Source organism: Embiotoca jacksoni, unplaced genomic scaffold (genome assembly GCF_022577435.1).
Source record: "Embiotoca jacksoni isolate LCO1_2020_lvr unplaced genomic scaffold, fEmbJac1.0.p SCAF_62, whole genome shotgun sequence".
Classification (NCBI taxonomy): Eukaryota; Metazoa; Chordata; class Actinopteri; family Embiotocidae; genus Embiotoca; species Embiotoca jacksoni.
Window position 1 is genome coordinate 125,866 of NW_027185417.1, and position 21,295 is coordinate 147,160.

At 43.2% G+C, this 21,295-nt stretch overlaps 2 protein-coding genes and 1 pseudogene across 2 annotated transcripts; all 3 read right to left on the bottom strand.

Annotated features, from left to right (window-relative positions):
• Nucleotides 1–337: 337 nt before the first annotated feature.
• On the bottom strand, nt 338–8,367 carry LOC138213614 (enteropeptidase-like). The gene is made up of 26 exons (XM_069174842.1): nt 8,256–8,367; nt 8,050–8,174; nt 7,796–7,863; nt 7,164–7,364; nt 6,906–7,021; nt 6,684–6,789; nt 6,129–6,238; nt 5,896–6,033; nt 5,674–5,823; nt 5,479–5,584; nt 5,104–5,266; nt 4,866–5,007; nt 4,280–4,369; nt 3,852–3,977; nt 3,593–3,733; nt 3,404–3,514; nt 2,676–2,799; nt 2,462–2,557; nt 2,199–2,248; nt 2,068–2,100; nt 1,792–1,936; nt 1,457–1,638; nt 1,158–1,253; nt 896–1,035; nt 566–620; nt 338–465 (listed from the first exon to the last, which is right to left on the bottom strand). The coding sequence occupies exons 1-26, from the start codon at nt 8,365–8,367 to the stop codon at nt 338–340; spliced, it is 3,054 nt and encodes a 1,017-aa protein (XP_069030943.1).
• Nucleotides 8,368–9,744: 1,377 nt separating this feature from the next.
• On the bottom strand, nt 9,745–10,410 carry LOC138213664 (macrophage colony-stimulating factor 1 receptor 2-like). The gene is made up of 4 exons (XM_069174910.1): nt 10,350–10,410; nt 10,153–10,279; nt 9,973–10,066; nt 9,745–9,880 (listed from the first exon to the last, which is right to left on the bottom strand). The coding sequence occupies exons 1-4, from the start codon at nt 10,400–10,402 to the stop codon at nt 9,819–9,821; spliced, it is 336 nt and encodes a 111-aa protein (XP_069031011.1). The 5' UTR covers nt 10,403–10,410; the 3' UTR covers nt 9,745–9,818.
• Nucleotides 10,411–11,227: 817 nt separating this feature from the next.
• On the bottom strand, nt 11,228–19,443 carry LOC138213615 (enteropeptidase-like; annotated as a pseudogene).
• Between the last annotated feature and the right edge of the window lie 1,852 nt (nt 19,444–21,295).

Consider the following 21,295-nt stretch of genomic DNA (forward strand, 5'->3'; position numbering starts at 1 on the left):
ATAAATTTTATTTATTGTATTAGTGAAAGAATGGATTTGAATAAGAGCATTTGTCGGGGTTTTTTTTGTCATTGCAATAAAAAAAACAAACCACAATTTCGTACTTTCTTGTCCTCTCCGCTTCACATAAAATATTTTTTTCAATCAATGCAACTTGATTTATCTTGGAGACATTTGAAAATTTAACTTTTTAATTTCTACCTTGATGATTTGTTCAGTGTCAGTATGGAAGACAACATGTTCAGGTTTGTCCAGCAATTCATTATTTGATTAACAATTTGTAAATTTAACAGGAGAAGAACTTCAGTGAAAGTTTAAGGCTTAAAGAAAGGCCGTTTCACAAGAAAGGTGATGAAGAGGGGTGGGAGCGTCTGGCCCGGGCGATCCAGGAGGTGAAGGCAGCGACTCGGGCGTAGACTCCAGGTGTTTGAGGACGCCCGCAGCCAAGCCCAAATGAGATCACGCCTGTCAGGAACCAATCAGAGTGCAGCATTTGTTTAGACCTCATCTACTTTTTATCGTGGAATGTTATCTCGCTGCGTATGTCCGTGAGTGCGTAACTGACCAATCGCAGTCCAGTGTCCGTTGTCGAGACACATCAGTGGGCCTCCAGAGTCTCCCTGCAAACACCATGTTCAAAATTTATGAAAAAAACAAAAAACAAACACAGATATAGAAACAACAGAGTGCAAACAAAAACCAACAGAAACTTTATCGACCTGCAGCCGACTGACCAATCGGCACTCAGATCAGCATCTGTGTCACACCGGCTGGTTAAACTGTGAATTCTCTGATTAAATCAGCCAAACTAGAGAATCAGTTAAGATTTCTGTCTGGTGATGGATGTGGTCTGTGGAGTCCGAGTGAGTCCAGCTGAGTCCAGGTGAGTCATTACCTTACATGAGTCGACGCCTCCCACAGGGTAGCCGGCACACAGCTTGCTGGAGGTGATGTTGTACTTAAGTATCTGACTCTGACACAGAGTCCGACTCACCAGAGGGACCCTGGCCTGCTGGAGAATATCAGGGCGAACACCTGGGAGAGAGAGACAGATGGAGAGGGAGACGGGTGGAGAAGGAAACAGGTGATGTTATTTTTCACTGTAAAAAATGAAGCACTTCGTTGTAAATACTTTCTCAGTGTGTTTCATGTCTCACCATCTTCAGCGTCTCGTCCCCAACCGGCGATGTAACATATTCTTCCTATTGCGAAATTCTGACCTCTAGCTGGTAAACACACAGGCTGGACCCACTCTGAGACACACACACACACACACACACACACACACACACACACACACACACACACACACTTGTAAACAATAATAAAAAGTTGACGTGAAAGTTGCAGATTAATATCCAGGACTGAGATGAACATTTTCTCTCTTTAACTCTTAACGTGCATCATCGACCTGCAGCCTGACTGCTCAGGTGTTCATGTTCGCGCTGTTACTGACGGGTGAAGTCGACTGGCTGCTGCAGATGCATCATGGCGATGTCAGCCTGTTTGGTCCGTCTGTTGTAGTCTCTGTGGATAATGACGCGATCGATTTCTCGGATCTGAACGCTCGCTTCGTATCTGTTGCTTCGGGAGTGAAGACCGAGGACGGCCGTCCAGTCCTGGATGTGGACGTTCATCCTGCAGAGACAGACGCGGACTCACGTCACGTCACGTCGTTACATCACCGTCAGGTGTGTCGGACGTTCACAGAGGGTCACTGTTTGATCTGTGTCATCACAACAGGCCGACATGACGGTTCTGGTTTCACACGCTACCATTGGAGTCTCTCACCCGTAGACACAATGGGCAGCAGTCAGCAGCCAGTCCTTGCCAATCAGTGAGGCTCCACAAATTGGATTCCCCCCCCACTCCAGGGACACCATCCACGGCCACGCCCCCTTCACTGCATTAGTCCCGCCCACCACTCGGTTACCACCTGCACGTACAAACAAACATGCTGAACCGAACATGATCAAAACACCAAATAAAAATTCAGTTAGAAACTGAGAGCAGAATTTCAGTTCTTACGTTGATCACTTGTTCTGTTCTCTGATTGGGGCAGCTCACGCGTGACGTGATTGAAGATCTGGACTCCACACGCTGAAACACACACAGAAGATCATTTATTCTTCACATTTAAAAAAAAACATCTCGGTTTAACAGTGAATTTAACACTTAGTGTTTATGAGTGTACTCACGCTTGTTGCTGCAGTTCAGTGCAATCACTTCCTCACTTTGACAGGTTTGACTGCAAAACATCACGACCAGTATAAATATCCACAGACATGATCTTTGGTTCTGTTTTCAGTTCCTGTTCTCTTTCTGGTTCTGGTTATTAGCTGTAGTTGCAGCACACATTTTATTTACATTTCTACTCGTAGTTCTAGTTCTTGTTCTACTTCTAGCTCCAGTTTCTAATTGTGACTCTGTCTGTCATGTTCTGGTTCTGGTTCTTCGGTACCTCACAACGGCTTCTAGGGTTCCGTTGCTGGTGACTGTGATGTTCGCAAACGGTGAATCTTGAGGCAGAGCCGGCAGCCGCGATGCTTCCCCGAACCTGCAGGGGAGTTAGACCAAAAAGACAAACAGATCAGTACTCTTTAACTTTCCCTCGTTTTCCACCAGAACCTTCATCCTGTGTCCCAGTCAAGCGAAATCAGACAGGTGAGCGTTACCTGTATCCCAGGTACCGGCAGGTGGGGTTGGACTGGTGGGAGCTCCAGCTGTCGGCACACACAGTCAGCAGAGATGAGGCGAGACGAAACTTGAGGCGTCTGAGACCTTGTACCTGCAACACGACTGACATACCAACATGGTGAAATGTTGTCAGGAGCTGGGTTTTTTTCTGACACCTGAGAGTTTCTGTCCAACACAGAATCCACTTTAAAAATCCTGCTGCTGGTCTGTAAAGCACTGGTGGGTTCATTTTTTATGTACCACCCCGACCCGTCAGGTTGTCTGCTGGTCTCCTTCCTGTTTCCCAGAGTCAGAACTTAACGTGGAGAACCAGTGTTCAGTTTCTATGTTCCACACATCTGGAATAAAATCCCAGAAAGCTGCAGATCTGTTGAGACTCTCAGATCCTTTAAATCAGGACGGAAGACTTTTGTGTTTGCTGCTTTTCACTGAACCAGATTTCAGGATGTCTTAAACTGCACTGTGACTTTTATCCTATTTTTTTTTTTAGCTTGATTAATGTTTTAATCTCTGTTTTTAATGTTTTCATTCCTTTTCCTGATGTTTTGATGCTTTTAATGGTTTTATGTGTAGCACTTTGAACAGCAAATGTTTCAAAGAGAAACTCATACAATTGTGGCAGTTCTTGTTTTTTGTGTAAAGAAAACTGTCAATCCAAAATAGAGAGAGAGTAAAACAAAATTGTGATCATGAGACGGTGACTCACTACAGTTGGCTTCATCGGAGGCATCGGGACAGTTGACCGTGCCGTCACATTGAGTGTTACCATTGATACAGCTTCCTGTCTTACACTGGAACTGACCGACTGCACACGGAGCTGTTAACAAACCAAATGATCAGTTTGTGTTTTCCACTCGTGTTTGAACACAATCTTAAATTTGAGCTATGAGCTCACCTGGTAACCCCAGTCTGACCCCGGAGGTGAAGTTGGCTTTGAATCCTGGGTAGCTATTTGACTTGTCCGTAATGAACCACACCGTCATCTGATTGGTTGTTGAGAACAAGTCGTGGGTGGGGCCATCGCTGCTGAGAATAGCTGTCAAAATAACAAATAAATAACTTTAATACCTGAAGCAGAATAAAGTCTCCGGTTTATTTCAGGTGAGAATGAAGCTGCAGAGAATTATGGGTATAAAAAAACAACACCATCTTACCCAGTAAGGTGGAGTTAGGCCCCGCCCCATCCCGCACCTCTACCACATCATAGGCTAGTTCGGTGTGAAAGTCCAGGAAGTGGAGCTGGATGTTCTGGCCCACGACAGTGTTCAGAATCCACAGACCTGCAGCAGCAGAGCATCATGGATAATTAACACACAGGTGAAAGGTGAGGTTCAAAACAGTAGGTAAACATAACAGACATATTCAGGTGAAATCAGGGATCAGTGGGTTTGTAAACAGAGCTGAACATTTCGAACAGCAGAAATTGCTTCTTGTATAATTACTTTTGGTACATTTATAAGTAAGAAGTATAAGTACAGGTACACAGTGAGTATGAAGTACAGGGAATACATTGAGTAGGAAGTACAGGTATACAGTGAGTATGAAGTACAGGTAGTATGAATGGGTCAATGGGTGTACTCACATATGTTCTCGTCCCCGTAGGGTAGTGGGTAGTTTGGCGAGGTGAAGGTGGAGTTTGGCTCCCAGAGGTCAAATGGTCCTCCACAACCAGCTGGACCAATCAGAGAGCAGAGGGGGCGGAGTCAGAGTGGATTCGAGAGCATTGGCATGTGCTGGGTTTAGGTTAGGTTAGGTTAGGTTAGGTTAGGTTAGGTTAGGTTAGGTTAGGTAGTTACTTTATTAATCCCCGATGGGAAATTTTTTCGCTACAGCAGCATACAGAAGCAATAAGATAATAATAGAACAATAGAAAAGCAATAAAATAGCAGTAAAATAGCAGTAAAAAAAATATAAAATATAAAATGCACAGCATTTACAGTACAGTATATATTTATATATATTATCTACAAACAACCAAGAAACACAGTCAACAGTGTTATTGTTACGTGATGTATTTTGCCAGAGGTGAGTTATTTACTCAGGTGCACTTTTTTAAATGCTGACAGTAACGTATACAATGCAGAATAAACACGCTGAGAACAGCGTTTTAGAAACGGACAATAACAATTTAAATTCACCTGGAAAAGTGTGCGTGGTTTGTGTCTCACTTGGACTGGGGGCCACGGTTGTCATAGACGGTACATTGGTCAGTTCAGGGGGGGCGGGTCCACAGGGATCAGAAGTTAACGTGATGTCGTCCAGAGCGATGTTGTTCATCATACCTCCCTTCTTCAGAGCTTCAAACACCACCTGCAAAGGTCAGAGGTCACGTCAATCAATAACTCGTTTATTGAGCTGAGTGATAAAACTGTCTGATCTGTGGACTTCCTGTGCGATGTCACTGACCCTGGACTCTGACGTCAGGTTGAGGGTCACCTGGCCGTAGTTCCAGTTGTCGCCATAGTTACCGTCTCTCTGGAACACGATGGTATCATTAAGCGATGGCTGCCATGGAGACGACTGCAGAAAAACTCGGAGCTGACGGACGTTGTTTCCGAACATGTGGTACCTGCAGACAAACACGTCGACACGTCTAATCGCTGACTTTTTTTTATTAATTTAGTTTAATGTTATTTACATGCTTATCTTTATGTTTGTTTTAGTTTCCATTGTTTACATATTATGTATTGGTTCATTTTCTTTGTTTTACATTTGAATTTGTTCATTTTCAGTTGACATGTTTTTTATTTGTTGTGCATTTGTTTATTATTTTCTATTCACCAGAATCTCAGACACATGGGCCTTGTGGGCGGAGTCAGAGGGAGGCTGTAGATCTTGAAGCTCTTTAGGAATTGGCCGGGACTGATCGGAGTGACGATGTAGAAACCTGACAGGGTTTGATACCAACTGATCAATGAGGTTTTACGACCGAATCATCAGAATTATCAGAATAAAAACACAACCGATTAAACTCACCCGAGCTGTTACCCAACGTGTGGTCGACGCTTGGGCCGGTTGACGGAGGAAAGGTGGGGCCGCTGATTCGACTCCAGTGGCCCCCAGTCCAGTCATAGTCTCTCCAGAAACACATGCCTTGCTCAAAGGTGCAGGTCAGCTTCTCCTCGTCTGAACACAGAGAACCGTCAGTCACAGGAAACGCTCGAAGGCAGCTTCTTACAGTGCTTAGTCCCGACTTACCAGACAGGCTGGAGATGTTGGCGGCGCTGTAGGTGGCCGTGAACCCTGACAGGCTGTTGATATCATACGAGATAAACTCCAAAGTCGATTGGTCGGTAAACAGCCACATGGTCGGAGGGGTGGAGCCTGAGAGCTCAGCTACCAATCACGTAAACATGTCAAATAATCTGTCGTCAGGTTAACGACAACTGCTGATGTGAGTTGAAACTATTATATCGAACTCTGCCGTTCACCTGTAAGCACTTTGTTTGGTCCGACTCCTTCGAAAAGACTCAGGGTGACGAGGTTTAGTTCTGTTTCAAACTGATCGAAGCTGACCTGAACTGAAAGTCCTCGATCGACCCTGGAAACAACACGAATCTGCTCAACGTCCTCCAGAACTTTTAGGTTTATTGGAGGTAAAAACACTGAATAACACCAACAAACTTCATCATCGTTCTGCCTGAACACATAAACTTTAATTGTGAAGGTCTCCCCTGCTGTGTGTTACAGTGTGTGTAACTGTATGTTACAGTGAGTGTTACAGCGTGTGTTACAGTGAGTGTTACTGTGTGTTACAGTGTGTTACAGTGAGTGTTACAGTGAGTGTTACAGTGAGTGTTACTGTGTGTGTTACAGTGTGTGTTACAGTATGTGTTACTGTGTTTGTTACAGTGTGTAACTGTGTGTGTGTTACAGTGTGTGTAACTGTGTGTGCTACTGTGTTACAGTGTGTGTAACTGTGTGTGTTACAGTGAGTGTTACAGTGCGTGTTACAGTGTGTGTTACAGTGTGTGTTACAGTCTAACCTGATGATCCAGCGACAGAAGCTGCTGTTGTGGTACATGTCAGACTTCGATGAGCTGAACGAACCGCTTGATCCGCTCAGCACAAACTGTCCGTCACACGCCGTTGCTATGGAGATGAGAGTGATGAAAGAGTCATGGGATGTTTGATCCATTAAAACACCTGAGATCTGCTGTTTGATGCTACTGAGGGAGGAAGCTGCTGATTCAGAGATCATCACTGACCACAGTGAGCAGCGGCTTCATCCGATGCGTCCGGACAGTCGTTGACTCCATCACACAGCCGACTAATGCGGACGCATTTTGTTCCATCGGCACAGAAAGCTTGTTGAGGAGGACATCTTTCTGTACACACGGAGCAGACATGTTAAAAACAAAGTGACGGAACGTTTTGTGATGGAGCACCTGAACGCGTCTCACCTGCTGTAGGTATGACGCTGGTCAATGCAGCCGTCGCCTCTGCAGAAACAGAAACACCGTGACATCACTAATCGCTGAATGTTTACCTCCTTTGGTGACCTCACTGTGACCTCACACTCACCTCCGATCTGGAGGCTTTTTCTGTCGATCATCAATCCTCTGCCCGGGGCCTCCTGAATCCCCGCCCACAGCTGCTGCTCTACCTCCTTCACATCAACGAGTTGATGAAACCAGAGGTCAAAGCTCACGGCCACACTGCCGTGCCTGAGGACACAGATCAAAAACAAGTATGAGCTTGTTAACAAGACTGTCATCAGATTGATTACTGACACCTACAGTCGTACATTAGAATCACCAGACACACATTATCAGTTTCTAATCAATCATTCAATCATTCAATCAATCAATCAATCAATCAATGAAATTAAGGTAATAAGCAACGGTTTTACAAGAAATGAAACAACCAACTGACAGTCAACCAAGTAATCAGTTGATCTGTAATTATGTGATTGATCAGTGATCATGTGATTGATGATTGTTAAGTGACCCTGAGAAGACGTATGTTGTGATGAGAACCATCGTGATTCATCAAAAGAATGTGATCGATCAGTCAGGATGTGATTGATTAGTAATGGTTATATTGATCCGTGATAAAATAATTGATCAGTAATGATGGGACTGATTAGCTCTCTTACCTGAAGTATTGAACCTGACAGGACTTGTAGAGCCGTCGTAGCTCACTGAGACTGAAGGCCTCAGACACCTGTCGACCAATCAGAGGTCAGAATGGGATCAGGTGTCGATGAACCTGATGAAGCTGATCATAACCGTAGTGACCAAGCTTATACTCTTACTTATTCTGTCCTTCTGAAGCTTAAATCTGTTATTTTTCAAAACAAAAGCTGCTGATGTTTAAAAAAAAATTCAAAATAAAAGCCATTGATCTCACCAGCATTTGGACGTCATAGGCGAGAGATTTAAACTGCGGACTGCTGGAATTCATCAGTTCTCGGGAGAACACTGCTCCATTTGTGATCACCATCCGACCTGTCAGCTGCACAGGCTCAACGGCACCTCGGCACACAAAACAACAACATCATCAGCAATAAAAAAAATGTGTCGTGATTTGATCAGCTGAGTAGAATGTGAGTTTACCATCAGGCTTCAGGCTGATCCATGAAACTATAATCAGCGCGGCACAACAGATGAGAAGAAGTGAAGAAATGACGCTGAGGAAAAACTCCAGAGAAGACATATGCCGCTTCATCCTGACAGCTGCACAGTCAATACATAATCAATCAAAATCAGTGACAGCTAAGCAACAGAATGATGTGTTCTGACACTAAAAGCTTGATCTTCAACTTCCTCCTCAGAGAAAATCTTCAACTTGTTTTATAGCAGAGCATCACCGTAAAACTCCATAAACCGAGTCACTATTTTAATATGTGAAGTCACTTTATTATCTATATTTCACCTGTATAATAACTGATTAGTTTACCTGTTGCAGACCTCAGATCAGCTGCTGTTTGCTTTCTTCTGTTTGTTTCTCTTGTTCGCTCGATGAACGGCAGGATGAGAACCTGTTGTTTTCAGCATCGAAAGCAGAGTGAGCATCCGACCTCTTATACTCTGAAGCTGGTCAAGATTACATGCAGTAATGGATAGAAATGCAGCATCTGTTTTATGGGTCATTGTGGTGTGAAAATAAAGTCCAGCAATTGTAAACCTTTACGGTAATCTTCTGGTATCTGGCCCCATCCCGTGCATTCCCCTGGCAGGTGTAACAGAAAACTCACCTGCAGAGACTCATTCCACTTAAATAAATAAATAAACTATAGAAACACGCTATTATAATGAATTATTATGAATAATTGTTAGAAATGTTTACTGGAGCTTGTCGCTCTCTCCGCTCCATCACAAGACTTCCTTTGACCTGGGTGGTCACAGGGCTGACTCCACCTTTCGCTTATCTCTTTGTGGCAGCCTTGACTTTGACAAAACAGCATTTAACGGGTTGGACTTTCTACCCCTGTGTTAGACATTTCTGGTAAATTTATGATTAATCGTTAATAATATGCAATAAACCCAGAGGCCTGGACTCCTCCTGAGAGTTTTGGATGAAGCTGTGATGTCTCATGATGCAAAATAAAACCTGTAATAGTTCATTCAAAGCTGAAAAGCAACTCCTTCTGCTCTTCATGAAATAATCCAGAATCTCTGAACATGTGAGGCTTTCACGGGAACCTGATTCAAACTGATCCTCCATCAGAAAAACAAACGGTCGGCTGTTTAGATTGAATTTATTTAAAAAAAAAATTTGATTATAAAATTACAGTTCTGATCAGTACCACAAGAGAACGTCGGGATCAATACAAATTAAACATGAAAATATTTCAGATTACGGACAAAAACAAAATTGAAATTAAAACAAAAAAAAAAATCCTGAATGATTATGATTCTGTTACAAAAACACAGAGAGACTTTCACAAAAAAATCGGACTGAGGTCTTTTCCTTGATCAGATTTTGGAACAAATACACACATCACACCAGTTGTTTATTTATTTTTATTATTCTGATATTTCAGACTAAATGTGTCTGAAATGTCCATAAAGTTTTCAGCAGTGTCGACTGTCTTCAGCCACATGAAGCGAACTCGTTCTCACAAGAGAACTTAGACTCATGAAAACCGTGAGAAGCATTCAGTTTGGATGAAAGGATCAGGAGAGCTGGTAGATGTTCTTCATCATTGGCTCCCTCCCCTCTTCATCATCATTATTATCTGCAAGGAGAAGGGCAAGAGATGAAGTCTCGACAGATTTATTACAATTTTATTCAACTGTTTTTTTTGGTAACGGTTTCATAAATTCTCACCTCGTTCTTCTTCTCTTCTCTTCGGTGTTCCTCCTCTAAGCTCCTCCTCCTCCTCCTCTTCTTCTCTGCACTCATCGATGTTCCTGTACGTTGGCTGAGGAGAAGAAGAAGAAGTTAAACAATAAAGCAGAAGCCTGTCAGACGACACTGAGGGCTCTGGAACCACCGGGCTGTCCTCACCTGGTCGCTGCGATGTTGCGACGTGTCATTGGTTGAGGGGAGGAGCCTGTTGATGAGCTGACCAATCATTTTGAAGGTTGGTCTGTCAGTGGGCTCCAGATTCCAACAGAGTGTCATCAGCTGGTACCTGAGAGGACAGGTGAGTGTCACATACAAAATAACTTTATCGACATTTATAAAAATCTCCATCCGCTCACATCTCAACTGGAGCGAAGTCTGGCTGGTCCATGTGGCGGCCATCTTTGATCATCTTGTAGAAGTTGGTGTCCACGGCTGTCAGATGGAAATACAAATACACCTGCTAACGGCGTTTCTCCACCATTACGGACCTGTATCTAGCATTGAGGTTCTTCTCGCTCTTTTCCCTTCTTCTTCTTCTTCCCCCTCAGAGTTTTACGGCAGTTGTGGTCCCTTTAGTTTTAGTTACTGCCCCCCTTGTGGTTATATTCCGCTACTGCAATTGCAATTATGTTAGCGGTGAACACAGGAACAACAGACGGATGTGCTAATTAGGTTAGGTAGTTACTTTATTAATCCCCGAGGGGACATTTTTTACTTATTTTTTCATTTTTTATATTTGTTTTGTGATGTGATGTTTTTTTTTAAATTATTTTTTTTATTTTATTTTTTAGTGTTTTGAAAATGTGATTTAAGACTTTAGACACAAGAAAGGTAGACAATGTAAGAAGTTAAATAAAAATAAAAAAGTAATAAAACAGAATGATTCTCAAGTTTATTTTTACCAATATAAATTTTATTTAATGTATTAGTGAAAGAATGGATTTGAATAAGAGCATTTGTCAATTTTTTTTGTCATTGCAATAATATTTTTTTTTTCGTACTTTCTTGTCCTCTCCGCTTCATATAAAATCATTTTTTCAATCAATACAACTTGATTAATCTTGGAGACATTTGAAAATTTAACTTTTTAATTTCTACCTTGATGACTTGTTCAGTGTCAGTATGGAAGACAACATGTTCAGGTTTGTCCAGCAATTCATTATTAGATTAACAATTTGTAAATTTAACAGGAGAAGAACTTCAGTGAAAGTTTAAGGCTTAAAGAAAGACCGTTTCACAAGAAAGGTGATGAAGAGGGGTGGGAGCGTCTGGCCCGGGCGATCCAGGAGGTGAAGGCGGCGACTCGGGTGTAGACTCCAGGTTTTTGAGGACGCCCGCAGCCAAGCCCAAATGAGGTCACGCCTGTCAGGAACCAATCAGAGTGCAGCATTTGTTTAGACCTCATCTACTTTTTATCGTGGAATGTTATCTCGCTGCGTATGTCCGTGAGTGCGTAACTGACCAATCGCAATCCAGTGTCCATTGTCGAGACACATCAGTGGGCCTCCAGAGTCTCCCTGCAAACACCATGTTCAAAATTTATGAAAAAAAAAAACAAAAAAAAAACACAGATATAGAAACAACAGAGTGCAAACAAAAACCAACAGAAACTTTATCGACCTGCAGCTGACTGACCAACCGGCACTCAGATCAGCATCTGTGTCACACCGGCTGGTTAAACTGTGAATTCTCTGATTAAATCAGCCAAACTAGAGAATCAGTTAAGATTTCTGTCTGGTGATGGATGTGGTCTGTGGAGTCCGAGTGAGTCCAGGTGAGTCCAGGTGAGTCATTACCTTACATGAGTCGACGCCTCCCACAGGGTAGCCGGCACACAGCATGCTGGAGGTGATGTTGTACTTAAGTATCTGACTCTGACACAGAGTCCGACTCACCAGAGGGACCCTGGCCTGCTGGAGAATATCAGGGCGAACACCTGGGAGAGAGGGACAGATGGAGAGGGAGACGGGTGGAGAAGGAAACAGGTGATGTTATTTTTCACTGTAAAAAATGAAGCACTTCGTTTTAATACTTTCTCAGTGTGTTTCATGTCTCACCATCTTCAGCGTCTCGTCCCCAACCGGCGATGTAACATGTTCTTCCTATTGCGAAATTCTGACCTCTAGCTGGTAAACACACAGGCTGGACCCACTCTGAGACGCACACACACACACACACACACACACACACACACACACACACACACACACACACTTGTAAACAATAATAAAAAGTTGACGTGAAAGTTGCAGATTAATATCCAGGACTGAGATGAACATTTTCTGTCTTTAACCCTCAACGTGCATCATCGACCTGCAGCCTGACTGCTCAGGTGTTCATGTTCGCGCTGTTACTGACGGGTGAAGTCGACTGGCTGCTGCAGATGCATCATGGCGATGTCAGCCTTATGGATCCGTCTGTTGTAGTCTCTGTGGATAATGACGCGATCGATTTCTCGGGTCTGAACGCCCGCTTCATTTATGTTACTTAGGGAGTGAAGACCGAGGACGGCCGTCCAGTGCTGGACGTGGATGTTCATCCTGCAGAGACAGACACGGACTCACGTCACATCGTTACATCACCGTCAGGTGTGTCGGACTTTCACAGAGCGTCACTGTTTGATCTGCGTCATCACAACAGGCCGACATGACGGTTCTGCTTTCACACGCTAACATTGGAGTCACTCACCTGTAGACACAGTGGGCAGCAGTCAGCAGCCAGTCCTTGCCAACCAGTGAGGCTCCACACATGGGAATCACCCCCCACTCCAGGGACACCATCCACGGCCACGCCCCCTTTGTTGCATTAGTCCCGCCCACCACTCGGTTACCACCTGCACGTACAAACAAACATGCTGAACCGAACATGATCAAAACACCAAAAAAAAATTCAGTTAGAAACTGAGAGCAGAATTTCAGTTCTTACGTTGATCACTTGTTCTGTTCTCTGATTGGGGCAGCACACGCGCGACGTGATTGACGATCCGGACTCCACACGCTGAAACACACACAGAAAATCATTTATTCTTCACATTTAAAAAAAACATCTCGGTTAAACAGTGAATTTAACACTCAGAGTTTATGAGTGTACTCACGCTTGTTGCTGCAGTTCAGTGCAATCACTTCCTCACTTTGACAGGTTTGACTGCAAAACATCAGGACCAGTATAAATATCCACAGACATGATCTTTGGTTCTGTTTTCAGTTACTGTTCTCTTTCTGGTTCTGGTTCTTCGTTGCAGCACACATTTTATTTACATTTCTACTCGTAGATGTAGTTCTTGTTCTACTTCTAGCTCCAGTTTCTAATTGTGACTCTGTCTGTCATGTTCTGGTTCTGGTTCTTCGGTACCTCACAACGGCGTCTAGGGTTCCGTTGCTGGTGACTGTGATGTTTGCAAACGGTGAATCTTGTGGCAGAGCCGGCAGTCGCGATGCTTCCCCGAACCTGCAGGGGAGTCGGAACAAAAAGACAAACAGATCAGTACTCTTTAACTTTCCCTCATTTTCCACCAGAACCTTCATCCTGTGTCCCAGTCAAGCGAAATCAGACAGGTGAGCGTTACCTGTATCCCAGGTACCGGCAGGTGGGGTTGGACTGGTGGGAGCTCCAGCTGTCGGCACACACAGTCAGCAGAGATGAGGCGAGACGAAACTTGAGGCGTCTGAGACCTTGTACCTGCAACACGACTGACACACCAACATGGTGAAATGTTGTCAGGAGCTGGTTGTTTTTCTGACACCTGAGAGTTTCTGTCCAACACAGAATCCACTTTAAAAATCCTGATGCTGGTCTGTAAAGCACTGGTGGGTTAATTTTTTTATGTACCACACCGACCCGTCAGGTTGTCTGCTGGTCTCCTTCCTGTTTCCCAGAGTCAGAACTTAACGTGGAGAACCAGTGTTCAGTTTCTATATTCCACACATCTGGAATAAAATCCCAGAAAGCTGCAGATCTGCTGAGACTCTCAGATCCTTTAAATCAGGACGGAAGACTTTTGTGTTTGCTGCTTTTCACTGAACCAGATTTCAGGATGTCTTAAACTGCACTGTGACTTTTACCCTATTTTTTAGCTTGATTAATGTTTTAATCTCTGTTCTTAATGTTTTCATTCCTTTGCCTGATGTTTTGATGCTTTTAATGGTTTTATGTGAAGCACTTTGAACAGCAAATGTTTCAAAGAAAAACTCATACAATTGTCGCAGTTCTTGTTTTTGGTGTAAAGAAAACTGTCAATCCAAAATAGAGAGAGAGTAAACAAAATTGTGATCATGAGACGGTGACTCACTACAGTTGGCTTCATCGGAGGCATCGGGACAGTTGACCGTGCCGTCACATTGAGTGTTACCATTGATACAGCTTCCTGTCTTACACTGGAACTGACCGACTGCACACGGAGCTGTTAACAAACCAAATGATCAGTTTGTGTTTTCCACTCGTGTTTGAACACAATCTTAGATTTGAGCTATGAGCTCACCTGGTAACCCCAGTCTGACCCCGGAGGTGAAGTTGGCTTTGAATCTTGGGTAGCGATTTGACTTGTCCGTAATGAACCACACCGTCATCTGATTGGTTGTTGAGAACAAGTCGTGGGTGGGGCCATTGCTGCTGAGAACAGCTGTCAAAATAACAAATAAAAAACTTTAATACCTGAAGCAGAATAAAGTCTCCGGTTTATTTCAGGTGAGAATGAAGCTGCAGAGAATTATGGGTAAAAAAAAACCCACCATCTTACCCAGTAAGGTGGAGTTAGGCCCCGCCCCGTCCCGCACCTCTACCACATCATAGGCTAGTTCGGTGTGAAAGTCCAGGAAGTGGAGCTGGATGTTCTGGCCCACGACAGTGTTCAGAATCCACAGACCTGCAGCAGCAGAGCATCATGGGTAATTAACAAACAGGTGACAGGTGAGGTTCAAAACAGTAGGTAAACACAACAGACATGTTCAGGTGAAATCAGGGATCAGTGGGTTTGTAAACAGAGCTGAACATTTCGAACAATAGAAATTGTTTCTTGTATAATTACTTTTGGTACATTTATAAGTAAGAAGTATAAGTACAGGTACACAGTGAGTATGAAGTACAGGGAATACAGTGAGTAGGAAGTACAGGTAGTATGAATGGGTCAATGGGTGTACTCACACTTGGCATGGTTCCCGTAGTGTTGTGGGTAGTTTGGGGAGCTGAAGGTGGAGTTTGGCTCCCAGAGGTCAAATGGTCCTCCACAATCAGCTGGACCAATCAGAGAAGAGAGGGGGCGGAGTCAGAGTGGATTAGAGAGCATTGGTGTGTGCTGGGTTTAGGTTAGGTTAGGTTAGGTTAGGTTAGGTTAGGTTAGGTTAGGTTAGGTTAGGTTAGGTTAGGTTAGGTTAGGTCGTTACTTTATTAATCCCCGAGGGGAATTTTTTTCGCTACAGCAGCATACAGAAGCAATAAGATAATAATAGAACAATAGAAAAGCAATAAAATAGCAGTAAAATAGCAGTAAAAAAAATATAAAATATAAAATGCACAGCATTTACAGTACAGTATATATTTATATATATTATCTACAAACAACCAAGAAACACAGTCAACAGTGTTATTGTTACGTGATGTATTTTGCCAGAGGTGAGTTATTTACTCAGGTGCACTTTTTTAAATGCTGACAGTAACGTATACAATGCAGAATAAACACGCTGAGAACAGCGTTTTAGAAACGGACAATAACAATTTAAATTCACCTGGAAAAGTGTGCGTGGTTTGTGTATCTCTGGGTATGGGTGTGTGGTTTGTGTCTCACTTGGACCGGGGGCCACGGTTGTCATAGACGGTACATTGGTCAGTTCAGGGGGGGCGGGTCCACAGGGATCAGAAGTTAACGTGATGTCGTCCAGAGCGATGTTGTTCATCATACCTCCCTTCTTCAGAGCTTCAAACACCACCTGCAAAGGTCAGAGGTCATGTCAATCAATAACTCGTTTATTGAGCTGAGTGATAAAACTGTCTGATCTGTGGACTTCCTGTGCGATGTCACTGACCCTGGACTCTGATGTCAGGTTGAGGGTCACCTGGCCGTAGTTCCAGTTGTTGCCATAGTTACCGTCTCTCTGGAACACGATGGTATCATTAAGCGATGGCTGCCATGGAGACGACTGCAGAAAAACTCGGAGCTGACGGACGTCGTTTCCGAACATGTGGTACCTGCAGACAAACACGTCGACACGTCTAACCGCTGACTTTTTTTTATTAATTTAGTTTAATGTTATTTACATGCTTATCTTTATGTTTGTTTTAGTTTCCATTATTTACATATTATGTATTTGTTCATTTTCTTTGTTTTACATTTGAATTTGTTCATTTTCAGTTGACATGTTTATTATTTGTTGTGCATTTATTTATAATTTTCTATTCACCAGAATCTCAGACACATGGGCCTTGTGGGCGGAGTCAGAGGGAGGCTGTAGATCTTGAAGCTCTTTAGGAATTGGCCGGGACTGATCGGAGTGACGATGTAGAAACCTGACAGGGTTTGATACCAACTGATCAATGAGGTTTTACGACCGAATCATCAGAATTATCAGAATAAAAACACAACCGATTAAACTCACCCGAGCTGTTACCCAACGTGTGGTCGACGCTTGGGCCGGTTGACGGAGGAAAGGTGGGGCCGCTGATTCGACTCCAGTGGCCCCCAGTCCAGTCATAGTCTCTCCAGAAACACATGCCTTGCTCAAAGGTGCAGGTCAGCTTCTCCTCGTCTGAACACAGAGAACCGTCAGTCACAGGAAACGCTCGAAGGCAGCTTCTTACAGTGATTAGTCCCGACTTACCAGACAGGCTGGAGATGTTGGCGGCGCTGTAGGTGGCCGTGAACCCTGACAGGCTGTTGATATCATACGAGATAAACTCCAAAGTCGATTGGTCGGTAAACAGCCACATGGTCGGAGGGGTGGAGCCTGAGAGCTCAGCTACCAATCACGTAAACATGTCAAATAATCTGTCGTCAGGTTAACGACAACTGCTGATGTGAGTTGAAACTATTATATCGAACTCTGCCGTTCACCTGTGAGCACTTTGTTTGGTCCGACTCCTTCGAAAAGACTCAGGGTGACGAGGTTTAGTTCTGTTTCAAACTGATCGAAGCTGACCTGAACTGAAAGTCCTCGATCGACCCTGGAAACAACACGAATCTGCTCAACGTCCTCCAGAACTTTTAGGTTTATTGGAGATAAAAACACTGAATAACACCAACAAACTTCATCATCGTTCTGCCTGAACACGTTAACTTTAATTGTGAAGGTCTCCCCTGCTGTGTGTTACAGTGTGTGTAACTGTATGTTGCAGTGAGTGTTACTGCGTCTGTTACAGTGAGTGTTACTGTGTGTTACAGTGTGTTACAGTGAGTGTTACAGTGAGTGTTACATTGTGTGTTACCGTGTGTTACAGTGTGTTGCAGTGTGTTACAGTGAGTGTTACAGTGAGTGTTACAGTGTGTTACTTTGTGTGTTACAGTGTGTTACAGTGTGTAACTGTGTGTGTGTTACAGTGTGTGTAACTGTGTGTGTTACTGTGTTACAGTGTGTGTTACAGTGTGTGTTACTGTGTGTTACAGTGTGTGTTACAGTGTGTGTAACCGTGTGTTACAGTGAGTGTTACAGTGTGTGTAACTGTGTGTTTCAGTGTGTGTTACAGTGTGTGTTACAGTTTTTGTAACTGTGTGTGTTAGAGTGAGTGTTACAGTGCGTCTTACAGTGTGTGTTACAGTGTGTGTTACAGTCTAACCTGATGATCCAGCGACAGAAGCTGCTGTTGTGGTACATGTCAGACTTCGATGAGCTGAACGAACCGCTTGATCCGCTCAGCACAAACTGTCCGTCACACGCCGTTGCTATGGAGATGAGAGTGATGAGAGAGTCATGGGACGTTTGATCCATTAAAACACCTGAGATCTGCTGTTTGATGCTGCTGACGGAGGAAGCTGCTGATTCAGAGATCATCACTGACCACAGTCAGCAGCGGTTTCATCCGATGCGTCCAGACAGTCGTTGACTCCATCACACAGCCGACTAATGTGGACGCATGTGGTTCCATCGGCACAGAAAGCTTGTTGAGGAGGACATCTTGCTGTACACACGGAGCAGACATGTTAAAAACAAAGTGACGGAACGTTTTGTGATGGAGCACCTGAACGCGTCTCACCTGCTGTAGGTATGACGCTGGTCAATGCAGCCGTCGCCTCTGCAGAAACAGGAACACCGTGACATCACTAATCGCTGAATGTTCACCTCCTTTGGTGACCTCACTGTGACCTCACACTCACCTCCGATCTGGAGGCTTTTTCTGTCGATCATCAATCCTCTGCCCGGGGCCTCCTGAAGCCCCGCCCACAGCTGCTGCTCTACCTCCTTCACATCAACGAGTTGATGAAACCAGAGGTCAAAGCTCACGGCCACACTGCCGTGCCTGAGGACACAGATCAAAAACAAGTATGAGCTCGTTAACAAGACTGTCATCAGATTGATTACTGACACCTACAGTCGTATATTAGAATCACCAGACACACATTATCAGTTTCTAATCAATCATTCAATCATTCAATCAATCAATCAATTAATCACTTAATGAAATTAAGGTAATAAGCAATGGTTTTACAAGAAATGAAACAACCAACTGACAGTCAACCAAGTAATCAGTTGATCTGTAACTATGTGATTGATCAGTGATCGTGTGATTGATGATTGTTAAGTGACCCTGAGAAGACGTATGTTGTGATGAGAACCATCGTGATTCATCATAAGAATGTGATCGATCAGTCAGGATGTGATTGATTAGTAATGGTTATATTGATCCGTGACAAAGTAATTGATCAGTAATGATGGGACTGATTAGCTCTCTTACCTGAAGTAATGAACCTGACAGGACTTGTAGAGCCGTCGTAGCTCACTGAGACTGAAGGCCTCAGACACCTGTCGACCAATCAGAGGTCAGAATGGGATCAGGTGTCGATGAACCTGATGAAGCTGATCATAACCGTAGTGACCAAGCTTATACTCTTACTTATTCTGTCCGTCTGAAGCTTAAATCTGTTATTTTTCAAAACAAAAGCTGATGATGTTTAAAAAAAAATTCAAAATAAAAGCCATTGATCTCACCAGCGTTTGGACGTCATAGGCGAGAGATTTAAACTGCGGACTGCTGGAATTCATCAGTTCTCGGGAGAACACTGCTCCATTTGTGATCACCATCCGACCTGTCAGCTGCACAGGCTCAACGGCACCTCGGCACACAAAACAACAACATCATCAGCAATAAAAAAAAATGTGTCGTGATTTGATCAGCTGAGTAGAATGTGAGTTTACCATCAGGCTTCAGTCTGATCCATGAAACTACAATCAGCGCGGCACAACAGATGAGAAGAAGTGAAGAAATGACGCTGAGGGAAAACTCCAGAGAAGACATATGCCGCTTCATCCTGACAGCTGCACAGTCAACACATAATCAATCAAAATCAGTGACAGCCAAGCAACAGAATGATGTGTTCTGACACTAAAAGCTTGATCTTCAACTTCCTCCTCAGAGAAAATCTTCAACTTGTTTTGTAGCAGAGCATCACCGTAAAACTCCATAAACCGAGTCACTATTTTAATATGTAAAGTCACTTTATTATCTATATTTCACCTGTATAATAACTGATTAGTTTACCTGTTGCAGACCTCAGATCAGCTGCTGTTTGCTTTCTTCTGTTTGTTTCTCTTGTTCGCTCGATGAACGGCAGGATGAGAACCTGTTGTTTTCAGCATCGAAAGCAGAGTGAGCATCCGACCTCTTATACTCTGAAGGTGAACAAGATTACATGCAGTAATGGATAGAAATGCAGCATCTGTTTTATGGGTCATTGTGGTGTGAAAATAAAGTCCAGCAATTGTAAACCTTTACGGTAATCTTCTGTAATCTGGCCCCACCCCGTGCATTCCCCTGGCAGGTGCAACAGAAATCTCACCTGCAGAGACTCATTCCACTTAAATAAATAAATAAACTATAGAAACACGCTATTATAATGAATTATTATGAATAATTGTTAGAAATGTTTACTGGAGCTTGTCGCTCTTTCTACTCCATCACAAGACTTCCTTTGACCTGGGTGGTCACAGGGTTGACTCCACCTTTCGCTTATCTCTTTGCGGCAGCCTTGATTTTGACAAAACAGCATTTAACGGGTTGGACTTTCTACTCCTGTGTTAGACATTTCTGATAAATTTATGATGAATCGTTAATAATATGCAATAAACCCAGAGGCCTGGACTCCTCCTGAGAGTTTTGGATGAAGCTGTGATGTCTCATGATGCAAAATAAAACCTGTAATAGTTCATTCAAAGCTGAAAAGCATCTCCTTCTGCTCTTCGTGAAATAATCCAGAATGTCTGAACATGTGAGGCTTTCATGGGAACCTGATTCAAACTGATCCTCCATCAGAAAAACAAACGGTCGGCTGTTTAGATTGAATTTATTTAAAAAAAAAAAAAAAAATTTTTGATTATAAAATTACAGTTCTGATCAGTACCACAAGAGAACGTCAGGATCAATACAAATTAAACGTGAAAATATTTCAGATTACGGACAAAAACAAAATTGAAATTAAAACAAAAAAATCCTGAATGATTATGATTCTGTTACAAAAACACAGAGAGAGACTTTCACGATAAAATCTGACTGAGGTCATTTCCTGAGCAGATTTTGGAACAAATACACACATCGCACCAGTTGTTTATTTATTTTTATTATTCTGATATTTCAGACTAAATGTGTCTGAAATGTCAATAAAGTTTTCAGCAGTGTCGACCGTCTTCAGCCACATGAAGTGTCACATACAAAATAACTTTATCGACATTTATAAAAATCTCCATCCGCTCACATCTCAACTGGAGCGAAGTCTGGCTGGTCCATGTGGCGGCCATCTTTGATCATCTTGTAGAAGTTGGTGTCCACGGCTGTCAGATGGAAATACAAATACACCTGCTAACGGCGTTTCTCCACCATTAAGGACCCGTAACTAGCATTGAGGTTCTTCTCGCTCTTTTTCCTTCATCTTCTTCTACCCCTCACAGTTTTACGGCAGTTGTGGTCCCTTTAGTTTTAATTACTGCCCCCCTTGTGGTTATATTCCGCTACTGCAATTGCAATTATGTTAGCAGTGAACACAGGAACAACAGACGGATGTGCTAATTAGGTTAGGTAGTTACTTTATTAATCCCTGAGGGGACATTTTTTTACTTATTTTTTTTAAATTTTTTATATTTGTTTTGTGATGTGATGTGATGTTTTT